The 17,478-nt window shown below is 59.7% G+C and overlaps 1 protein-coding gene across 1 annotated transcript; it reads left to right on the forward strand.

Moving 5' to 3' along the window:
• The first annotated feature begins 5,674 nt into the window (after positions 1-5,674).
• LOC115615366 (collagen alpha-2(I) chain-like) lies at positions 5,675-16,387 on the forward strand. Its single transcript, XM_030503451.1, has 8 exons — positions 5,675-5,768; positions 5,852-5,956; positions 6,238-7,601; positions 12,511-12,606; positions 13,370-13,524; positions 14,263-14,456; positions 14,540-14,644; positions 14,955-16,387. The coding sequence occupies exons 1-8, from the start codon at positions 5,675-5,677 to the stop codon at positions 16,385-16,387; spliced, it is 3,546 nt and encodes a 1,181-aa protein (XP_030359311.1).
• The last annotated feature ends 1,091 nt before the right edge of the window (positions 16,388-17,478 follow it).

Genomic DNA, 17,478 nt, shown 5'->3' on the forward strand with positions numbered 1-17,478 from the left:
GTTGTCACATGGGTTCGTCTCTACACTGCTGAATCTTAAAGTTTATGGCCAGTGATCCAAAAAGTGCAGTCACTCACCTGAAAAGGGCAGGCTCTCGATCTCGAGGAGTGCCCTTGGATGGCATCCTGACCCAAGGGGAGAGTCCCCAACTGCAGACCACTGCTCTGAGGAGGAACAACTCTGTATGGCTGCTCAAGGGGCTCCTTTTATACCCTGGTTGAATCTGAGCTGTGGTCAAGTATGGTCATAGAGTAGTTCGCATTGGAAGGGACCTTCAAAGCTCATCTAGTCCAACCCCCCTGCAATGAGCAGGGACATCTTCAACTGGGTCAGGTTGCCCCGAACCACATCCAGCCTGGCCTGGAATGCGGAGGTTGGGGTGCAGGGAGGGAGCAGCTGCTCGTGTGAGGCTCCCGCAGACTGCCCCTGCGCTGCCACAGTCTAGACAAGCTGTGTGGCGATATCCGCTGCCAGACAGCCCATCTCTGCATAATTAAAGATCTAGAGAAGAGACACATGGCAAGTCACAGAATCACAGCATCACCGGGGTCGGGAGGGCCCTCTGGAGATCGTCCAGTCGCAGCCCCTGCCAAGGCAGGGCCACCCAGAGCAGGTCCCACGGGAACGTGTCCGGGTGGGCTTTGAATGTCTCCAGAGAGGGAGACTCCACAACCCCCCCGGGCAGCCTGTGCCAGGGCTCTGACACCCGCAACAGGAAGAAGTTGGACCCTTTGCAGTAGCTCCTTGTCTCTCTTGCACTGAGGAGCCCAGCACTGGACACAGTGCTCCAGGGTCGGGCAGAGGGGGAGGAACCACATCCCTCCACCTGCTGCCACGCTCCTCCCAGTGCACCCCAGGATACTCTTGTCCCCCCTGGCTGCCAGGGCAGGCTCATGGTCACCTCATCATCCACCACCACCCACAGGTCCTCCTCAGCTGAACTGCTCTCCAGTGGGTCAGCCCCAACCTGTGCTGGTCCTTGGGTTCTTCCTCCCCAGGGGCACGACCCTCCACTTGCCCTTGTTGAACCTCATCAGGTTTCTCTCTGCCCAATTCTCCAGCGTATGGAGGTCCCACTGAATGGCAGCACAGCTTCAGGTGTGTCAACCACTGCCCCAGCTTCTCATCATCAGCAAACTTGCTGAGTTTGGTGTCCTAATTGGTGGAGACAAGAAAGAACAAGTGAGGCAAGTGGCTGGAGCCATCTGGAGCCTGTTGAATAAAATCAGGCTCAATGCTCCACCCTCCAAATGCCAAGGTCCTGGACAAGTTCAATTCTCAGGGCTTGGTAGGAGGTTATTAGAGAAAACACAGACCAGGGGTTTTGGTAATTGCTTGCCCATTCTATTGTTTTCTTTAGAAAAGTGAGGACTGGGGCTGGGTCTTCATTATGTGGCCCTGCCTTGGCAGGGGCTGGGACTGGACGATCTCCAGAGGGCCCTCCCGACCCCGGTGATGCTGTGATTCTGTGACTTGCCATGTGTTTCTTCTCTAGATCTTTAATTATGCAGAGATGGGCTGTTTGGCAGCGGATATCGCGACACAGCTTGTCTAGACTGTGGTAGCGCAGGGGCAGTCTGCGGAAGCCTCACACGAGCAGCTGCTCCCTCCCTGCGCCCCAACCTCCGCACCCCCCATGGGCATTTCTTCCTGAACCCCTTATTGCGCCCCGGTCTGCCTCGGGACGGCTCCAGATCCCGGCGGAGCCGGGCCGGGGTTTGTGACCGACCGGCCGGACCCTCCGCTCCCGCCGCGCTCCCTCGCGGGGCTGTTGTGTCTCGTCCCCGCCCGCGCCGGGCCGCGCTCGGCGGTCGCTGAGTGTCCGTCGTGCCCGTGGCGCCGGGAGCCTCCCCTCAGCGCGTCCGGTGACCCCTGAGGAGGGCTCTGAGGCGGCGGCACCCGCCGGAGCGGCCGTCTCCGTGCGGCCCTCTCGGCCCTCGCCTGGGTGCGAGCAGCCGCGTGCGCTCCCTGCGGCTGCTCCAGCCCTTTCCAGGAGTTTGAGGGAGTTCTCCCTACAAATCCAGTGTGATTCCCTGGAATAGATGTTCCTGCCTGATCTCCTCATGGACCCTGCTTGCAAGGGCCTGCCACTGCCTCAGCAGCCTCATGCAGGCTCCGCAGTGGGGAAATGACTTTAAAAGCAGCAAAGCAGCAGCAGCACTGAAGAAAGGGCAGTGTTTTCCACAGACAGTGCAGATCGAATTCTGACCCTATTCAATGTGCTTTCAGACCAAAACTGTCACTATGTCTGATGCTGGCAGAGATCTGCTCTCTTTCAGCAAGCTACGATCTGCTTTAGATTTCCACGGTGTTGGTGTGTCCTTTCAGCCTGGTCCCACCATTCCCAAGCTGCAGTTTGCAGGAATGAGCCTCCAAACTTGCAAAGCTGATTGACACAAGCAATAGCAGCAGCAGGAGTTTGTCAAAGGGAAATACTTGCATGTTTACAGCCTCAAATGAGTTTTGACTTAATACTTGTTCATGGCATGATGAACGTTTTCGCAGCTCTTCTGTTTAGAGGGATGTGAGGCTGTGGGAGGGGGACTATTTGCCTTGGACCCTGCACTCTAGTTGTGGGTCGGAGGGTGGTGAGAGGCTGTGACAGGTCTGAGAGGTGCAGAGGAAGCCAGAGCAGGGGCAGAGCCCTCCTCCCCACACTCACTTGCTTCTCATTTTCCAACCCTGGGCTGGGTCTAAGCCACAGATTCATCGCATGCTTCTCTGCCCCTGCAGGGTGGGACTGTGCCAGTTCCATCCCCGCATCCCTTCACCACCCATACGGCTCCATCCGGATGGTGTCCTTGGAGCAGCCAAAGACCCTCAGGGCCTCCTCGAGAGGCGCGTCTTTGGACCCTGCAATGTCACCAGACAAGTCCCCAAAGCTTTGATTGGGGGGGTCAGCCTCTTGGGCTGCTCATAGCCAGGGCTGGATGTTGTCATTTCTCACTAGTTTGGTGTGGTGAGCACGCTTGCTGGTGGGGTTCAGTTCCTGCATGCAGATGTGGATCAAAACACTGAGCAGCACTGGCTCTAGGACTGAGCACTGAAGAACACTGCTGTTGACTGGTCGCCAGGCAGACATAGCCCATGCCCTGCAGGCCTTCCAGCTCTGCCACCCAGCCGGTTCCTCACCCAGCGCAGCGTGACCCTGCTCAGCTCCCAGTTGGACACCCGGTCCAGCAGAATGCTCTGAGGGACAGTATCAAAAGCCTTACTAAAATCCAGATAACCTACATCCACCACCTTCCCTTCGTGCACTGGGTTGGGGACCATATCTTAGAAGGATATCCACTTAGTTAAACTATACCCCTGGAACCCACGCTGACCATGCCTGATGACTGCGTTGTTACGGACATGCCTTTCTGTAGCACCCAGGTTACCCTTCTCCACGACTGGTCCAGGTGCTGAGGTCAGACTCAAGGTCTGCAGGTTCCTGGGTCTTCCCTCACAGTCCTCTACTCCATTGGAATACCGCTGGGCAGCTTCCAGTCAGCAGGGACCTGCGCAGGCTGCCAAGAGCTTTGGCAGATGATGGAGAGGCGGCCTGCTTAGCATGTGCCAGCTTCTTCAGCGCTTTGGGGTGACTCCTGTCAGGCCCCATGGGCTTGTGGCCATGTGCTGGGAGGGACATCACTGCCCAGAGATGACCCCATTGATGTGGCCTTGTCGGGGGTGTTGGTGTCTTCCAAAAGCCTTTCGAGCTGCTCGTAGCTGGTGATGGACATTGGCAGCTCTGGAGGGCTCGGGCCACCATTCTCCCCTCTTTGAAGGTGCCATCAAGGACCCCAGGCATAGGGGTGCTGCTGGGCAAGTCCTGGCTGACTCCGACCATGACCCCCTGTACCCCTCCCCTCCCGCACAGGCACAGAGCGGTGCTGGAGAAACAGGTTTTAATGGAAAAACACAAGAGGAAAAAGGACTTATTGACTCTGCTCTAACACCCCTGGGCCCCAACACAGCGCCCTCCTCCCTGTGCCAAAATGCCCCTATCCCCATCTCACCCTTGCTCTGCTCTAATCCCCACCTGGCACCCCAGGCTGGCTGTGAGAGCCCTGTGTTTGCTGGGGGGCTTCGGACAAGCTACTGCCCCCACGCTTCATCCCGCGCTTGTCTGCCCCTGCAGGGTGGGACGGTGCCAGCTCCATCCCCACATCCCCCCACTGCTCATAGGGCTTCATCCGGATGGTGTCCTCGGAGGAGCCAAAGACCCTCAGGGCCTCCTTGAGAGGCACCTCCTTAGACCCTGCAATGTCACCAGACATGTCCCCAAAGCCTTGGCGGGGGGGGTCAGTGGATGTGCTGGCAGGGGACATCGCTGTCCAGGGGGACGTCACTGCCCAGAGATGACCCCATTGATGTGGCCGTGCCGGGGATGTTGGTGCTTTCTAAAAGCCTCTCGACTGCTCATAGCCGGGGATGGATGTCGGCATTTCTCCCCAGTTTGGTGTGCTCAGCACACTTACTGGGGGGGTTCAGCTCCTGCATCCAGGTGGTGGATCAAAACACTGAGCAGCGCACCCCTGCTCTGCTCTAATGCTCCGCTGGCATCCCCCGGCTGGCGGCGAGAGCCTTGCGCTTGCTGGGGGGCTTTGGGCAAGCTGCTGCCCTCGCGCTTCATCCTGCGCTTCTCTGCGCCTGCAGGGTGGGACGGTGCCAGCTCCATCCCCATCTCCGCCCCCCTTCCATAGGGCTCCATCTGGATGGTGTCCTCGGGGTGACCAGAGACCCTGAGAGGTCTCTCGCTGTTCCTAAGGACTGAGGCAAGAAAAGCACTGAATGTTTGTTCTTTCTCTGCATCCCTGTCACTCAACGTGACCATCGCCAACAAGTGGAGCTCCTGTGTTTGCTTCAGATCCCCTCTTGCTGTGAACGTACTTACAAACCCCTTCTTCTTGTCTGACACAGCACTGGCCAGTTTCAGCTGCCATTGAGCTTTGGCCTTTCCTGTCTTCTCCCTGCACATGTGAGCCTCGGCCGTGCCGTCTCCCTGCAAATCCTGACCTCGCCTCCAGAGATGGTGCAATTCCATTTCCCTCTGGGGCACTGCAAGCACTTCCCTGTTGGGCCAAGCTGCTCTTGTGCCCCGCTCACTCGCTGTCCACCACAGGGGACTTGCCGCTCCTCGGCATCTCAAGGTGCTTCCTAAATGCTGACTGGCACTGCCCGACCCTTGAGCCCCCAACAGCAGATTCCATGGGGGCTCTCCCATGCACCTCCCTGAGCAGCAGAACCTTTGCTCTCCTGCACTCAGGGTAGTGACTCTGCTGTCTCTTCTCTGCGCTCATCTGAGAACCGTTTCATGTCCATGGTGGCCAAGACCATGCCAGGCCCTCTGAGTCCTTCTCCACTCACAGCTCCCCCGCCCTGGAGGGCATCTTTCCGAGTTGGGACAATGAGAACCTGGGACAAGAAGTTCCCTTCTCACCAACTTCAGAAGTGGCCCCAAGGAGATCCCGGCCCTGGGAACGCACCAAGATTGCAGCCAAAGGCACGTGCACCCAGAGCCCCTGAGAGCCGTCGGTGGGGGCCGGGGGAGCCCCAGCCCCCCTTAACCCTTTACCTCCCCACGAGCAGCTGGGGGCACTGCGGGGCGGGGCGGAACACGGGGAGCCCCAACATTCCATCGGGGAGACGTCAAAGAGTCCTTAGCAGCGGGCAGCAGCCAGCACGGACCATGGCGCTGCCACCAGAGCAGCTCCCACCGCGCGGCCCCCGCGCCCCCCCGGCGCTGGGGGATTTTATGCTCCCCGAGAGCTTCTACCCGCGAGGTGGGGACCGACCCCACAGCCGGGGACGCTGCTGGGGGCAGGAGCGGAGGTGACCGCGGCCATGGCTCCTGTCTCTCTTTCAGCCTTTGCCAAACTGTCCCGGCTGCTCAGCCAGGTGCTGCCCTTCCCCGTGTCCTGGATCCCCTGGACAGCATGGGCACCTCCGGACCCGCAAGCACCACCACCAGGTCTGGCACCCGCATACCCAGCATCCCCAAGCCCGGGTGCTGCGGTATCCCAGCCCCTGTCCCCCGGCAGATCCGGCACAGGGGCTCAGCAAACCCCTCGCCTGGCTGGGGTGTGCCCAGTAAATCCCGTTTCCAGAGACGTTCCCAAAGGCTCGGGGCCATCTCTCCCCTCCCACCTCCCAGAAGCGAGTCTCCTCCTGATTTTCCAGCCCGTCCCGCCGGCACAGCAGCTCACCCGTGGGGAGCGCCCCGGCCACCAGGTCCCCCCGTGCCTGCCGCAGAGCCGGGGGCCGTTGGTGATGGGGCCGGCTCGGCGGGTGGCCCTGGAGGTCCCCGCGGCTCAGCACGGCTCCCACTCCCCCTCACAGGGCTGCAGAGGGCTCCATGCGGTGGCTTCGAGGAGCCCCAGGTCTCCTCCACGCCATGGACCAGCCCCAACGTGCTTCCAGCGGACACCTCCACACTGGGCTACGGTGCTGCTGCTCTGCCGGGTGCTGCCCTGTTGGGCCCCGGGGGCTGCAGGACCCTCCCGGCCTGGGCAGCCCCCGAGACCCCCCAGGGCCCAGCTCAACACCTTGAACCCCAGAACCATCAGGGGAGAGGAGCAGAGGCCCCAGGAGACCTGGTGCTGCCAGCGCCCAGCCCCATGAACCAGTACATCGAGGGGGTTCCTGAAGGGATCAACATCTGCAGCACGGCCACCCCTGCGGGGACACCCCCCGGCAGCAACAGCCCCCTGGGTAGCAGCGTCCCTGCAGCTGACGAGCCCAACCATGGCCTTGGGGATGAAGAAGGTGACATTGAGGTCACTGAGGAGATGCTCCTCAAAGAAGCCTTACGGCTCTTTGGCATGTCCGAGGACATGGGGGATGTCATCCTTGATGGTCCTAGCAATGTCACCATGCCTGAGGACCACAGTGGCACCATCGGAGAGGGGATAACAGTGGCCCCAGCTGCCCTGGAATTGCCAAATTCCATCTCTGGCAATGAGAACATCGAGGGGGTGTTTCCAGCAACCAACATCTCCAGCACGGCCACCCCCATGGCGACACCCCCCAGCAGCAACAGCCCTGCAGGCAGCGACATCCCTGCAAGCCCCCCTGGTGACCAGCACAACCAGGGCCCTGGGGACTCAGACGAGGACATTGAGGTGACAGAGGAGATGCTCCTCAAAGAGGCCTTACAGGTCTTTGGAATGTCCCAGGACATGCTGGAGGTGACCCAGGATGTTCCCGGCAATGTCACCATGCCTGGGGACCCTGGTGTCACCATTGAAAAGCAGGGATCAGTGGCCCCAGATGCCCCAGTTGTGCCGAATTCCATCCCTGGCCATGAGAACATCAAGGGGGCGTCTCCAGCTCCCAACATATCGAGCACGGTCACCCCTGGGACAACACCCTCCAGAAGCAGCAGCCCCTCTGGCAGTGACGTCCCCTCCAGCCCATTCGCTGACCCCCTCCACCAAGGCCTTGGGGAGCAAGATTTCATGCTCGAATACGCCAGGGAGGTGGAGGAGGCCGTGCGCTCCATCATCAGCTACGAGGCCACGGAGGGGGTCAGCCAGGAGGGTCCCGGCAGCAGCCCCAAGCCTGGGGAGCCTGGTGGCGCGGGCACATCCCAGCCTGCCAGGGCAGAGAAACGGGGGGTAAAGCGTGGAGGGAGCCACTTGCCCACGCCCCCCCCCAAGCGCAGGCCTCCTCCAAGGGGGGATTAAATGAGAGAAGGGGTGGGATGGGGATGGGGGGAGTGAGGGGAGAAGGTATGAGGATGGGAGCAGTCATGGGGGGGAGTGGGGATGGGAGCTGTCATGGGGGGGAGTAGGGGTTAGGGGGTATGAGGGGGGGTGGGGAGAGATGTCATGGGGAGGTGGGAAGTTGCGATTGAAGCAGTGGGCACAGGGGGGAGTGGGGATGGGGGCGTATGGGGGGGGAGGAGGGTGCTGGGGTGGGGGGTGGGTGATTATGTAGTTAATGATTTGGTTTTATGTGTTATTACATTAAAATGTGTTCATTCAGCACCGCTCCGTGTCTGTGGGGAGGGGAGGGAGCAATGGGGGCACTGGGAAACAGCCCCCAAGAGGTGCCACTGCTGCGCCCCACATGAGAGCTGCCGAGCCCCGAAGGGCACCGAGCCGGCCCCAGGGCCGAGTCAGCGGCAGCGGGGCAGCAGTGGCGGGGGGAACCTCCTGTCCCCTTCCCCGGGGAGCCAGGACAGACGGGTCCCTGCAGGACTCACGGACACGGCCCTGCGCAGGGGCAGCACCGAGACCCTGGGGCAAGGACAGAGCTTGGGGCCAGGGCGGGAACGGACACACACGACAAGACGGGCTGCAAGGCCTCGTCCTGAACAGCTCCAGCGTCCCCTCCGCGGCGACAGGCCTCGTGCAAAGCCCTTCAAAGCCTCAGACACTGGCCCCCTTTCTCAGGTCCCACCGCGCTCAGCTGCGGAGCCCGGCTTTGCCTCCCTGCGCAGCAACAGAACCCCACAGCACCCTGAGAATGGCGAGGGAGGGAGCTGCAGCCCAGGCACGGACCCTCCTCCTCTTTTCAGGGAGCCTGCTCGGAATGGCCTTGTCCACATGGACTCCTCTTGAGCCTGCTGCCGACCAGACCCCAGCTCCCACCCTGCAGGGCTGCTCTCCACACACTCCTCTCCCCATGGACACTTGTGCCCTGGGTAGAAACATCACCATCACGGGCAGGGACGCCTTCCACTAGACCAGATTGCCCCAAGCCCCTTGAAGGAAGGATTGCATCCAGGAAGAGGGTTTTTTCTCATTTAAAGGCACTAAAATCTGTGCTATCCTGTGACTAAAAGGTAATGGAGGTAAAATAGAGATGATATTTAAGGCAATCAGATTGATTAGATCGGACAGCGTTTGCTCAGATTCCTAACAGCCTTCCTAGCCCCTCTGGATTTTTTCTGTTTGTAGCTGAAAACACACAACACGAATCATTCTTCCAAATAGTCACAAAACCAATAAATGAGGCTAAACTAAATTTATTGCTCAATGATGTCAATTAAAGCTCCACCACCATTAACTACAGATTTGGGTTGTCACATGGGTTCGTCTCTACACTGCTGAATCTTAAAGTTTATGGCCAGTGATCCAAAAAGTGCAGTCACTCACCTGAAAAGGGCAGGCTCTCGATCTCGAGGAGTGCCCTTGGATGGCATCCTGACCCAAGGGGAGAATCCCCAACTGCAGACCACTGCTCTGAGGAGGAACAACTCCGAATGGCTGCTCAAGGGGCTCCTTTTATACCCTGGTTGAATCTGAGCTGTGGTCAAATATGCTCATAGAATAGTTTGCGCTGGAAGGGACCTTCAAAGCTCTTCTAGTCCAATCCCCCTGCAATGAGCAGGGACATCTTCAACTGGGTCAGGTTGCCCAGAACCACATCCAGCCTGGCCTGGAATGTCTCCAGGGATGGGGCATCCACCACCTCTCTGGGCGACTTCTGCCAGTGTTTTACCACCCTCATTCTACAAAATGTCTTCATTATGTCCAGCCTGAATCTCCCTCTTTTAGTTTAAAACCCAGCACTGCCGTTCGGTTTCTTTAAGTGAGGTAGAAGAAAACAGTAGAGGCCTGGCTGGTCCTCGTGGTCCCTTTAGGAAAACACCACAATAGGACATGTGGTGGCAAATCCCCACTCCACTCTTAACAGATCCCGCGGGTGCAGCTGACCTGGTCTCTGACAGGCTTTGAGTTCCTCTTTCAGAATATTAAGGGCTTCCAGAAGTTGTGGAGTCCAGCCCCAGCCCTCACTTTCCTAAAGAAAACCATACAATGGGCAAGTAATTACCAAAACCCCTGGTCTATGTTTTCTCCTGTATCCTCATGTGCCTCACAGCTGTTGTAATTCTGGTTTATCACCCAGTGTTTGCCCCTTCTCAGTGCTTGATAGGGCATCATCAGGCACTGCAACAGCTCCTGCAACCCACCAAGCCCTGAGAATTTAACGTCTTGTCCAGTACCTTGGCATTTGGAGGGTGGAGGATTCAGCCTGATTTTATTCAATAGGCTCCAGATGGCTCCAGCCACTTGCCCCACTTGTTCTTTCTTGTCTCCACCAATTAGGAGATCAAACTCAGCAAGTTTGCTGATGATGAGAAGCTGGGGCAGTGGTTGACACACCTGAAGCTGTGCTGCCATTCAGTGGGACCTCCATAGGCTGGAGAATTGGGCAGAGAGAAACCTGATGAGGTTCAACAAGGGCAAGTGGAGGGTTGTCCCCCTGGGGAGGAAGAACCCAAGGACCAGCACAGGTTGGGGCTGACCCACTGGAGAGCAGTTCAGCTGAGGAGGACCTGTGGGTGGTGGTGGATGATGAGGTGACCATGAGCCAGCCCTGGCAGCCAGGGGGGACAAGAGTATCCTGGGGTGCACTGGGAGGAGCGTAGCAGCAGGTGGAGGGAGGTGGTTCCTCCCCCTCTGCCCGACCCTGGAGCACTGTGTCCAGTGCTGGGCTCCTCAGTGCAAGAGAGACAAGGAGCTACTGCAAAGGGTCCAACTTCTTCCCGTTGCGGGTGTGAGAGCCCTGGCACAGGCTGCCCGGGGGGGTTGTGGAGTCTCCCCCTCTGGAGACATTCAAAGCCCACCCGGACACGTTCCCGTGGGACCTGCTCTGGGTGGCCCTGCCTTGGCAGGGGCTGGGACTGGACGATCTCCAGAGGGCCCTCCCGACCCCGGTGATGCTGTGATTCTGTGACTTGCCATGTGTTTCTTCTCTAGATCTTTAATTATGCAGAGATGGGCTGTTTGGCAGCGGATATCGCGACACAGCTTGTCTAGACTGTGGTAGCACAGGGGCAGTCTGCGGAAGCCTCACACGAGCAGCTGCTCCCTCCCTGCACCCCAACCTCCGCACCCCGCCATGGGCATTTCTTCCTGAACTCCTTATTGCGCCCCGGTCTGCCTCGGGACGGCTCCAGATCCCGGCGGAGCCTGGCCGGGGTTTGTGACCGACCGGCCGGACCTTCCGCTCCCGCCGCGCTCCCTCGCGGGGCTGTTGTGTCTCGTCCCCGCCCGCGCCGGGCCGCACTCGGCGGTCGCTGAGTGTCCGTCGTGCCCGTGGCGCCGGGAGCCTCCCCTCAGCGCGTCCGGTGACCCCTGAGGAGGGCTCTGAGGCGGCGGCACCCGCCGGAGCGGCCGTCTCCGTGCGGCCCTCTCGGCCCTCGCCTGGGTGCGAGCAGCCGCGTGCGCTCCCTGCGGCTGCTCCAGCCCTTTCCAGGAGTTTGAGGGAGTTCTCCCTACAAATCCAGTGTGATTCCCTGGAATAGATGTTCCTGCCTGATCTCCTCATGGACCCTGCTTGCAAGGGCCTGCCACTGCCTCAGCAGCCTCATGCAGGCTCCGCAGTGGGAAAATGACTTTAAAAGCAGCAAAGCAGCAGCAGCACTGAAGAAAGGGCAGTGTTTTCCACAGACAATGCAGATCGAATTCTGACCCTATTCAGTGTGCTTTCAGACCAAAACTGTCACCATGTCTGGTGCTGGCAGAGACCTGCTCTCTTTCAGCAAGCTACGATCTGCTTTAGATTTCCGCGGTGTTGGTGTGTCCTTTCAGCCTGGTCCCACCATTCCCAAGCTGCAGTTTGCAGGAATGAGCCTCCAAACTTGCAAAGCTGATTGACACAAGCAATAGCAGCAGCAGGAGTTTGTCAAAGGGAAATACTTGCATGTTTATAGCCCCAAATGAGTTTTGGCAGGTCTGAAGAGGTGCAGAGGGAGCCAGAGCAGAGGCAGAGCCCTCCTCCCCACACTCACTTGCTTCTCATTTTCCAACCCTGGGCTTGGTCCAAGACACAGATTTAGATGTCAGTCCTGACCTAACTGCAGGGTGAACACATCCACAGTAAATGGGATTTGAATTTCTGGAGATGGGGGATTTATTTCAGCACGTGCGAGAACAAGAACATTTTTAGATGATGAAACCTGGAGGGAGACACGTTAAAATACAAGGGTCATATACCAGTAACGCAGCAAGAAATGAACATGTGTAGCAGGTGCCATTCATTGTGAAATGTTTGCAGGCTAAAAAAGAAGAGTGGCACTTAGTTCTTTCTTCACCTGGATGCAAAACAGCTCTGAGCAACACAAGACTGAGAAAGTGGTCTCCAAGTTTTTTGCAGGAGATGGTTGAAGGGGTATGCGGGGGACATCCATGACTGGAAGTATGAACCCCTCCCCAAAAGTTGAAGAAATCATTGTCCTATACCATGCGTGTTTCTAAGCAAAAGTCAGCAGCAGGGGCCCAATGCAGATGAGAGCATATTTGGGAAGAGGCGAAAGAAAGAGATTCTGCTCCAGAGGAGCAGGAAAACAGAAGAAAAGGTTCCAGAGCCACTTCAGGGTTGGCCACGGGCTAAAGTCTGCTCGGAAGGGCCTTGTGCACATGGACTCCTCTGGACCTTGCTCCTGACCAGACCCCAGATCCCGCTCTGCAGGGCTGCTCTCCACACACTCCTCTCCCCATTGACACTTGTGCCCCTGGGTAGAAACATCACCTGAGGCAGCGATGTTCCGCCCAGCCCCTCTGCTGTCCCCAGAGCCAAGATATTGGGATCCCAGCAGGTGGCCTTGGCATGACTGATGAAATGATTCTTGAAGAGATCCTGTATGTCACTGGTTCCTACCTGGAAGCGGTGGGGGTCAGCCAGGACGGTTGTGGCAGTGTCCCTTTACCTGGTGATTTTGGTGGCACTGGCAGAGAGGGGAGAACGGTGGCCCCAGCCTCACAGAGCTGCCAACATCCATTCCTGTCTAAAAGCAGCTCTAGAGGTTTTTAGAGGACATCAACATCCCCAGCAGGGCCACATCAATGGGGACACCCCTGGGCACCGACATCACCCTGCACAGTGACATCCTCCCCAGTCCTTCTGCTGACCCCCACAGCCAAGGCTTTGGGGACATGGCTGGTGACATTGCAGGGTCCAAGGAGGTGCCTCTTCAGGACCAAGGAGGCCCTGAGTGTCCTTGGTAGCTCCGAGGACACCATCTGGATGGAGCCCTATGAGCAGTTGGGGGTTGCAGGGATGGAGTTGACACCATCCTACCCTGCAGGGGCAGAGAATCGTGGGGGCAGCAGCTTGCCCAAAGCCCCCTGGCAAGTGCAGGGCTCTCACAGGCATCCTGGGGCTGCGGGGGGGGGGGGTGTTAGAGCAGATCAGGGGTGAGATGGGGATAGGGGCAGTGGGCAGGGGGAGGAGGGTGCTGTGTTGGGGCCGGGGTGTGTTTGAGTCGAGACGACGAGTCCTTTTTCTCTTGTATTTTTCCATTAAAACCTGTTTCTCCAGCACTGCTCCATGCCTGTGCGGGAGGGGAGGGGGTGCAGGGGGTCATGGTCGGAGTCAGCCAGGACTTGCCCAGCAGCACCCCTATGCCTGGGGTCCTTGATGGCAACTTCAGAGAGGGGAGAACTGTGGCCCCAGCGTCCCAGAGCTGCTGACGTCCATCCGTGGCTACGAGCAGCTCAAGAGGCTTTTAGAAGACATCAGTATCTCCAGCACAGCCACATCAGTGGGGTCACCCCAGGGCAGCGACATCCCCCCCCAGCTCCTGTGGTGACTCTCACAGCCAAGGCTGTGGGGACGTGGCTGGTGACATTGTAGAGCAGGAAATCAAAACAAAAAGCCCCAGAGCCAAACTTCAGGGCTGGTACAAGTGAAAGCCTGCTCCAAAGGGCACTGTCCGCATGGACTCCTCTTGAGCCTGCTGTATCTATATGGGAAACAACCAGGAGGAACTGGGAGCCGTTGTGCAGCAGGGAAATCATGACATTGTCGCCAGCACAGAAAGGTGGTGGAGTGATTCGCATGATTGGAGTGCTGCAGTGGATGGCTACGGGCTCTTTAGAAGGGATAGGCAAGGAAAAAGAGGTGGTGGGGTTGTGTTGTGTGTCAGCAAGTGCATCGACTGCCTTCAACAGTGTTGTGAGTGAGAAGGATGAATGTTTGTGGGTAAGGATCAGCAGAACCTTTGCTCTCCTCAACTCAGGGTAGTGACTCTGCTGTCCCTTCTCCGCTCATCTGAGAACCGTTTCATGTCCATGGTGGCCAAGACCATGCCAGGCCCCCTGAGTCCTCCTCCACTCACAGCTCCCCAGCCCAGGAGGGCATCTTTCCGAGCTGGCACAATGAGAACCTGGGACAAGAAGTTCCCTTCTCACCAACTTCAGAAGTGGCCCCAAAGAGATCCTGGCCCTGGGAACGCACCAAGATTGCGCCCAGAGCCCCTGAGAGCTGCGGGTGGGGACCGGGGGAGCCCCAGCCCCCCTTAACCCTTTCCCTCCCCATGAGCAGGTGGGGGCACTGCAGGGCGGGGCGGAACACGGGGAGCCCCAACATTCCATCGGGGAGACGTCAAAGAGTCCTTAGCAGCGGGCAGCAGCCAGCACGGACCATGGCGCTGCCACCAGAGCAGGTCCCACCGCGCGGCCCCCGCGCCCCCCCGGCGCTGGGGGATTTTATGCTCCCTGAGAGCTTCTACCCACAAGGTGAGGACCGACCCCGCAGCCGGGGACGCTGCTGGGGGCAGGACCGGAGGTGACCGCGGCCACGGCTCCTGTCTCTCTTTCAGCCTTTACCAAGATGTCCCGGCTGCTCAGCCAGGTGCTGCCCTTCCCTGTGTCCTGGATCCCCTGGACAGCATGGGCACCTCCGGACCCGCAAGCACCACCAGCAGGTCTGGCACCCCTGTCTGCTCTGGCACCCCGGCACCTTCCACACCTTCCGCATCCCCAAGCCCGGGTGCTGCGGTATCCCAGCCCCTGTCCCGCGGCAAATCCGGCACAGGGGCTCAGCAAACCCCTCGCCTGGCTGGGGTGTGCCCAGTAAATCCCATTTCCAGAGACGTTCCCAAAGGCTCGGGGCCGTCTCTCCCCTCCCACCTCCCAGAAGCGAGTCTCCTCCTGATTTCCCAGCCCGTCCCGCCGGCACAGCAGCTCACCCGTGGGGAGCGCCCCGGCCACCAGCTCCCCCCGTGCCTGCCGCAGAGCCGGGGGCCGTCGGCGGTGGGGCCGACTCGGCAGGTGGCTCTGGAGGTCCCCGCGGCTCAGCACGGCTCCCACTCCCCCTCACAGGGCTGCAGAGGGCTCCATGCGGTGGCTTCGAGGAGCCCCAGGTCTCCTCCATGCCATGGACCAGCCCCAACGTGCCTCCAGCAGACACCTCCACGCTGGGCTACGGCGCTGCTGCTCTGCCGGGTGCTGCCCTGTTGGGCCCCGGGGGCTGCGGGACCCTCCCGGCCTGGGCAGCCTCCGAGACCCCCCAGGGCTCAGAGCATCACCTTGAACCCCAGAACCATGAGGGGAGAGGAGTAGAGGCCCCAGGAGACCTCGTGCTGCCAGCGCCCAGCCCCGTGAACCAGCACATCGAGGGGGTTGCTGCGGGGATCAATATTTGCAGCATGGCCACCCCTGCGGGGACACCCCCCGGCAGCAACAACCCCCTGGGTAGCAGCGTCCCTGCAGCTGACGGGCACAACCATGGCCTTGGGGATGAAGAAAGTGACATTGAGGTCACTGAGGAGATGCTCCTCAAAGAAGCCTTACGGCTCTTTGGCATGTCCGAGGACGTGGGGGATGTCATCCTTGATGGTCCTGGCAATGTCACCATGCCTGGGGACCACAGTGGCACCATCGGAGAGGGGATAACAGTGGCCCCAGCTGCCCTGGAATTGCCAAATTCCATCCTTGGCAATGAGAACATCGAGGGGGTGTTTCCAGCGACCAACATCTCCAGCACGGCCACCCCCATGGCGACACCCCCCAGCAGCAACAGCCCTGCAGGCAGCGACATCCCTGCAAGCCCCCCTGGTGACCAGCACAACCAGGGCCTTGGGGACCCAGACGAGGACATTGAGGTGACCGAGGAGATGCTCCTCAAAGAGGCCTTATGGCTCTTTGGAATGTCCCAGGACATGCTGGAGGTGACCCAGGATGTTCCCGGCAATGTCACCATGCCTGGGGACCCTGGTGTCACCATGGAAAAGCAGGGATCAGTGGCCTCAGATGCCCCAGTTGTGCCGAATTCCATCCCTGGCCATGAGAACATCGAGGGGGTGTCTCCAGGTCCCAACATCTCCAGCACAGTCACCCCTGGGACAACACCCCCCAGAAGCAGCAGCCCCTCTGGCAGTGACGTCCCCTCCAGCCCATTCGCTGACCCCCTCCACCAAGGCCTTGGGGAGCAAGAGTTCATGCTCGAATACGCCAGGGAGGTGGAGGAGGCCGTGCGCTCCATCATCAGCTACGAGGCCACGGAGGGGGTCAGCCAGGAGGGTCCCGGCAGCAGCCCCAAGCCTGGGGAGCCTGGTGGCGCGGGCACATCCCAGCCTGCCAGGACAGAGAAACGGGGGGTAAAGCGTGGAGGGAGCCACTTGCCCACGCCCCCCCCCAAGCGCAGGCCTCCTCCAAGGGGGGATTAGATGAGAGAAGGGGTGGGATGGGGATGGGGGGAGTGGGAGGAGGGTGGGAGGAGAAGCTGTGAGGATGGGAGCAGTTATGGGGGGGAGTGGGGATGGGAGCTGTCGTGGGGGGGAGTGGGGATGAGAGCAGTTATGGGTGGGGGGGTTGGGCGCAGTCATGGGGAGAGTGGGGATGGGAACAGTCATGGGGGGGAGTAGTGGTTATGGGGTATGGGGGGGCCTGGGGGGAGACATCGTGGGTAGGTGAGGAGTTTGGATTGAAGCAGTGGGCACAGGGGGGAGTGGGGATGGGGGCGTACGGAGGGGGGGAGGAGGGTGCTGGGGTGGGGGGTGGGTGATTATGTAGTTAATGATTTGGTTTTATGTCTTATTACATTAAAATGTGTTCGTTCAGCCCCGCTCCGTGTCTGTGGGGAGGGGAGGGAGCAATGGGGGCATCGGGAAACAGCCTCCAAGAGGTGCCAGAGCCCCGCTGGGCCCCACATGAGAGCTGCTGAGCCCCGAAGGGCACCGAGCTGGCCCCAGGGCCGAGTCAGCGGCAGCGGGGCAGCAGTGGCGGGGGGAACCTCCTATCCCCTTCCCCGGGGAGCCAGGACAGACGGGTTGCTGCAGGACTCACGGACACAGACTCGTGCAGGGGCAGCACCGAGACCCTGGGGCAAGGACAGAGCTTGGGGCCAGGGCAGGGACGGACACACACAACAAGACGGGCTGCAAGGCCTCGTCCTGAACAGCTCCAGCATCCCCTCCGCGGGGACAGGCCTCGTGCAAAGCCCTTCAAAGCCTCAGACACTCGCCCCCTTTCTCAGGTCCCACCGCTCTCAGCTCCGCAGCCCGGCTTTGCCTCCCTGTGCAGCAACAGAACCCCACAGCACCCTGAGAATGGCGAGGGAGGGAGCTACAGCCCAGGCACGGACCCTCCTCCCCTTCTCCGCCTGCGCCTCGGGCAGCCCCAAGACCAGGAAGGAGCAAAGAAAGAAATATCTGCGGTGTCCAGAAGGGGCCTGGAAGCTTCTTCTCTCTCTTGCCCATTCCCATTGGCCTCCATTGGCCCCAGCCTGTGGAGGCCATAGCGCCTGCGGGCAGCGGCA

The sequence above is a fragment of the Strigops habroptila genome, chromosome 13 (genome assembly GCF_004027225.2).
Source record: "Strigops habroptila isolate Jane chromosome 13, bStrHab1.2.pri, whole genome shotgun sequence".
Taxonomy (NCBI): Eukaryota; Metazoa; Chordata; class Aves; order Psittaciformes; family Psittacidae; genus Strigops; species Strigops habroptila.